At 35.5% G+C, this 5,773-nt stretch overlaps 1 protein-coding gene across 1 annotated transcript; it reads right to left on the bottom strand.

Moving 5' to 3' along the window:
- Nucleotides 1-3,198: 3,198 nt before the first annotated feature.
- On the bottom strand, nucleotides 3,199-4,998 carry LOC133818137 (photosystem I assembly factor PSA3, chloroplastic). Its single transcript, XM_062250853.1, has 3 exons — nucleotides 4,561-4,998; nucleotides 3,939-4,103; nucleotides 3,199-3,744 (listed from the first exon to the last, which is right to left on the bottom strand). The coding sequence occupies exons 1-3, from the start codon at nucleotides 4,945-4,947 to the stop codon at nucleotides 3,427-3,429; spliced, it is 870 nt and encodes a 289-aa protein (XP_062106837.1). The 5' UTR covers nucleotides 4,948-4,998; the 3' UTR covers nucleotides 3,199-3,426.
- Between the last annotated feature and the right edge of the window lie 775 nt (nucleotides 4,999-5,773).

Here is a 5,773-nt window from a genome sequence, read left to right as displayed (position 1 = left end):
TTTACGTGGTTCAGTGGTTAAAATCCACCTAGTCCACGAGTCGATATTATTATTGTTTCTCTCTCTATTTTGGCAGAGTTTTGGTATATCAGAATATGGTCCCCCTTCCCTGTCCAATATTCCCAATATTTATAGGGGAAGTCCATATACATGTTTTTGGGTCACCGTGTAAATAAAACACGTAATTATATATGGTATATAATTAATACAGATTATTCCCATTTATATTGGGATATGATTTGGTAACAGAATAAACATGCTCTTGCTATCTCGGGTAATAAATGATATAGATATGATACAGCCTGGTCATTAATGAGCGTATAAAGAATTCTCGAGTCTCTTGGGATCCTTCAGTATGCGTTATATCTAAGTCCTCATGAGCTGAATATCTCACCCAAGCTCATGCTTGACAGCTATCTTACTCCGAGTTCGCAGTAAATCTAGGACGCCTAATATTGGGTCTGACCATTATGAGTCTCGAGCTATTCACATAGTAAATAACTATATTTTACTTAGGTATCTTTCCATGTATTCAACTGCTAGCTGTACATGAGTTGGGCAAGTGAACTCGTGCTAAGTTTAGGGTACAACATATACATTATAGATACACATAATAACAACTACTTTAATCAATCACAATTAAATCACAATATATTGGTCAAAGAAATTATACCACAATGATCGGAGTTTCAAAACGAGTTAAACGATGATTTCTGAAACTCAAAACGAACTCTAGAACCTCGAAACTAAGTTTTGACCGTCGGTCTACGGTGGATCGTGGTGGGCCCGCCACCCAAATATAGTAAATGTGGGAACAATTTATTGGGTTTTGAAGCCCACAACATGAGGAACACAATGGTGGTGACAAGTCAACTAACAAATGCTCGAGGTGGCCAGATCACAGCTTTGAAATTGAGCGGTGGCCGAACTTAAATCGATTGATTGAAGTGCTTAATCGACGAGTGAGTTTTAGATTCCCGCATGGTCGATTGTTCGGAGGATTCTGCACATTCTGGTCAGGCACGTGTCTATATTTGGTGGTTGGAAAATGGTTGTTCGTCGTCGGCAACAGTAGCACACCAGAGAGGAAAAAGAGAGGAAGAGAAGGAGAGAGAAAGTAAAAGAAACTTTTGAGGAGAGAGAGTGCTACGGGAAAAATAAGGCTGGAGCCTTTTTTTTTTTTAATTTTCATGAAATTTAATTTGGTCCCAAAATATTAAAATTCTTTTAAAATAAGCCATTTTTGCAAATTTTTTTTAATTTTATAAAAATCTCCAATTAAAATTATATGGCATTTGGGTCCAATACTTGACTACTCAAGTCTCCCTCTCTTTAATCTCGTTAATAACATAAAATCATATTTTAAACACTATTTTTCAGTTACGATTTCTTAAATTTGTAAACTTGTACAATTTATATATTGAAAACTATGATTTATATAAAAAAATGTATTATGAAAATGTTGGGTGTTATAAAGAATTAATAATAATAACGAAATTCACAAAATTACAAAAGGCATATGTAACAAAATTATGGAAAACAAATCGAGATTGGCCTTGTATGAGTTTAAATTAATTAACAAGATTCCAAAATTTGTAAACTTAGACTCACAACAGATGAGTACATGATACAAATTCGTCACAATGTTATGATTGACAAAATTGACATGCTTAGACTCACGAAAGGTAAGTATATAAGCATTCAGTTAATTATTCAATAACATAATTATATTTTCACAACATTCCAATATCAAAAAATAATTTTCATGGCATAAATATAATTATGCTTTTAATCAATGAATAATGCATGATAAATTGTGAGATGATAATTATTAGAAAATAATTTAGTTTAATTGAATTATGTGATTATATGCCAATTAATCAATTAATTGACCAAACCCAAAATATAATTACACAGTTAAGTGAGAAAAATAAAAAATAGTCAAATTGGCCAAAATTTGGTCCAAAAAGGACCCTACACACGACCCCACGCGCCATAAATCTGAACTTTTTTTTTTAAATCTGTCGCCCAGAAATGACGTGTCATTTTTTACAAAAATGACGATGCTCCTATGTGCCAAACGACGCGTCATTTTACCCTGGCATGGACCAAACGACGAGTCGTTTAGACTCATCTCCCTCTCCCGTTTGGGTGCCGCAGGTCATGATCCGGGTCCTCGCAATTTGGTTGCCTACCCGGCTTGAAACGGCGTCCTACGCCGTGTTTTTGACAGCCGTTCATGGGGGTTTTCATCATAGCCCCATCTCCTTTCAATCCCCAAACTCCATTTAGCCAAACAAATGCCCAGAAAAACCAGAACCAATTCCAAAAATATTCGGCCATTTCAAACCATTCAAGAACAATTATCCCCAAATTCATGCTTGAAATAAAACTTATATTCTATAAATATCAGTACATTTGAGTATCCTAAACTCATATGCGATTCATACTCCATCCAAAATAATCAAAAAACAAAATATTTGATTATGGGTTTAAAATAAAACTGTGAGTATGGAAAAATTTGGAGAAAAATAGGAAAAATAAAATTATATAGCTTTTGAGCCTTAAAACCGGATGAACAAGCTCTGATACCAATTGTTAAAATTGGTTGAGCATCAACTAACATTAATGAAAGATTAATCAATAATTATTATGCTCCACCATTACACATTTATTCATCTTATTTAAGGCATCAAAATAAATAGTAAGAAAGCATTGTAATGGCAATGGATCCTCATGCTTCACCATGTGCTCATCACATTCCAGCAATCTACACACAAAAAGAAAACAAAGGGTGCAAGGGCATAATGAACACTACCATTTTTACTCTCTAAACACCATAAAGATCTAACCCCTTTTAATGAGAGATAATGGACCTAGATACCCAATGAGAGAGAATCAATTGTCTTGGCACAATGGGCAGGCCAAAGACGTTTTAGAGCGTGTCCATGGGTCCCAAACGTGTTAGTATGTTATGTCCATCTATGACTCAATAGTAATACTATGCAATACAAATTATATAATCATCCTTGTATGTTGATAATGACACTGTATGAGAAACACTTAATTATGTCAGTCTATATAAAATATTATAACATGATACCCACGAGACCTTGTCCCCATGGAAGCCTCAACTTACAATTATCATGAAACGACAACATTTAATTTATAAAAGAGTGAGTGTGATGAAACCTGAAATGTCGAAAAACGATAGCATTACTTAAGTGACAACATCTACAAACAAGTAACAAACAACTTACCTAAACGACAATGTATTAGTGTAGACGACAACAGATAGTAAGCTAAACAGGGTAATGAAAATCAAAATTCTGGACCAATTTCAACATATCAAGAGAAGAAGATGACATAACGTACACATCTCTGCTATTCCATTACGAATCAGTCAATAATTCACTACACATTGATTTAAGTATCTTTATTTTGTTGAAGGAATTGTAGATCCTTCATTTGTAATTGAACAGCTTCTTTGGATAAGATCTTTGGCTCTGGAACGCTTATATCATCGCCTTGAGCTATTCTTTCTGCCTTGTCTTTTATAATCCTCTGCATGTCAGTATTCTGTACGGTTGGAAAAACTGAAGTGAGCATCACATTTAGAAGATTCTCATCTTCTTCCTCTATAGGGCCCTTCCCAAAACAGCAAACATAAATGGCTTCAAGTGATTTCTCAACACGAGCCTCCATTGGGATTGTTGTTGCGCCACCCTTTGACTTTGCCCGTTTCTGCATTGCAACACATTTGTTCCCAGTGAGAAAGGAACCGACTTTTGAAATTGTATGAACTAAACACATAAACCCATTTACAGGACTTCAAAACCATGCATTTCTTTAGTTGTTCTTCTTGTATTGAAAATGTTATAGCTTTCAATCCTCAAATGGAATTTCTCAATAAGAGTGAGTATTAACCATTAACAAACCTCTCTGGCCTCATTCATCATGGCTAAGAATGTCTCCTCCTCAAACTCAATGTCATTTGAAATCCGAATCCTTGCCGCTCCTTCCAAAATCTCCTCAGATTTTAAGAGACCAGCTCCCACGGCTGCTAACCAACAGCATAGCAGCACATACAATGGCTCTCCTGCCTAACCAAAATCCAAACTCGACTCAAACACCATATATAGTTCATCTTAAATACTTCAAAAAACCAAACAAGAGAGAACTAATAATTGTGGGATTTTGTTTCAAATCCAATTGACAATTATGATATTATAAGTGTGTTAATGGCTTTTTTTGGAGAACTATTGTTTTGGATTATGATTGTTTGCGCTATTGGGCTACAATAACATCTCAAAATTAATTAATAATGAATAACTTATCGTCTGATCTTATAATGTGTTATTCTCATATTTAATTGATCTGTGACACAAGATCAAAAATTGTGAATTCTACATCTCAGGTGAAAACCAGTGTCATTTCTAAGCCAGTTCAAAGATTTTATCAAGTGGGCAGCACTAACATCCGATCAAATTGTAATAATATAAGGAATTTTTTTCTCAAATGGAAAATTTAAACGAAGACTACTGCTACTACTATTATTACCTTGCCTCGTCGACTTTGGAACTCATAGAAAGCTCTAGAATCAGATGGAGAACATCTCTTCCCGACGCGTCTCCGAAACTCAGCAAAGTCAATAATGTCTCCACCAACACCACCTTCATCGCTTATGATTCTGGCTACTAGACCGATCACTGGGAGAGCTCCGATAACTTTGTTGGCGAAGCTCGAAAAAGAGTTGGGAGTCTCCATGTAAGCTCTGATAGAGAAGACGACGCCATTCGAGGCAGGGGATTTGGGCCTAGTGTTATAGATTTGACGAAGAAATGGTAGAGAGGTGGGGGAAATGGGATTTCGGATGATGTTGTGGAAAGAGTTGCTTGTGCAGTTGAAGGTATGGAGAGTCGATGAGGAGAAGGTCACCACCACCATGGCTGTGAAAACTGAAAAGTAGGATGTCGAAGTTAATATCGTCGGCTCTTATCCCTGGCCTCTCATTTATATACGTTATCTCATTGGGGACTAACTACGGGCCTTGTTGTACGTACTACTTTCGTTGGGTCGACCCAACAATTCTCACTTCATTTGAGAAATTAAAAAAAAAAACTATATTTATGTTTTTTTATTATTAATTTTAGGATTTTTTTGCATGTTTTGAATAAATTAGTTTCACTTAAGTGAGATTTTTCATATGAATGGTTGTCAATGTATAAGCACCCAAGAGTGTGTTCCAGAAGTTGAATACCCTAGCGAGTGCTTGAACTTCAAACTTGTTCCATCGAGAAAAGTCATTCAAGGGTCGAACACTTAAAAGATTATTCAAGAGTTGAAAACTCGGAAGCGTGCTCGATATCCACGAAGATTATTCAAAACCTGAGCACCCAGGAAAGTCTTCAATAAGTTGAACGCTCGAAAGAGTGCTTGCCATCCATTACGTATAGCAATGAGATTGTCAGGCAACTCAATAAGTCACTATTAAGACAATGAGCAAAAAAATTAGGGATTAGTGGTAAAAATCAAAGACAAAAAGTCATTGTAGTACAAAGCACAAACAAACTTGGGGGACAAATATTGTACATGAATTTATTATATTAAAGCGTTATAGAGCCCATGTTTTAAACATGAGCAAGACAAACAAAGTTTAATTAGGAAATAGGTGACTACCTGGTTGAGGAACATGTAACTGCCCAAATTTAAGGGGACTTAATTGTAAATACTCTTCTATAAATAAAAGAGTCACGATATATCATTGACAAAA

This window comes from Humulus lupulus, chromosome 2 (genome assembly GCF_963169125.1).
Source record: "Humulus lupulus chromosome 2, drHumLupu1.1, whole genome shotgun sequence".
NCBI classification, from domain to species: Eukaryota; Viridiplantae; Streptophyta; class Magnoliopsida; order Rosales; family Cannabaceae; genus Humulus; species Humulus lupulus.
Note: the sequence above shows the minus strand (reverse complement) of the source record. Positions and strands in the feature narration are given on the sequence as shown.

Bases quoted from the DNA above. Each gene is read 5' to 3' on its own strand.
- LOC133818137 (XM_062250853.1), bottom strand. From the start codon at position 4,947: ATGGTGGTGGTGACCTTCTCCTCATCGACTCTCCATACCTTCAACTGC. The intron at 4,104-4,560 runs GTAATAATAGTA...GATTTTGGTTAG, and splicing joins TCCAAAGTCGACGAGGCAAG to GCAGGAGAGCCATTGTATGT. The intron at 3,745-3,938 runs GTTTGTTAATGG...GTTGCAATGCAG, and splicing joins TGATGAATGAGGCCAGAGAG to AAACGGGCAAAGTCAAAGGG.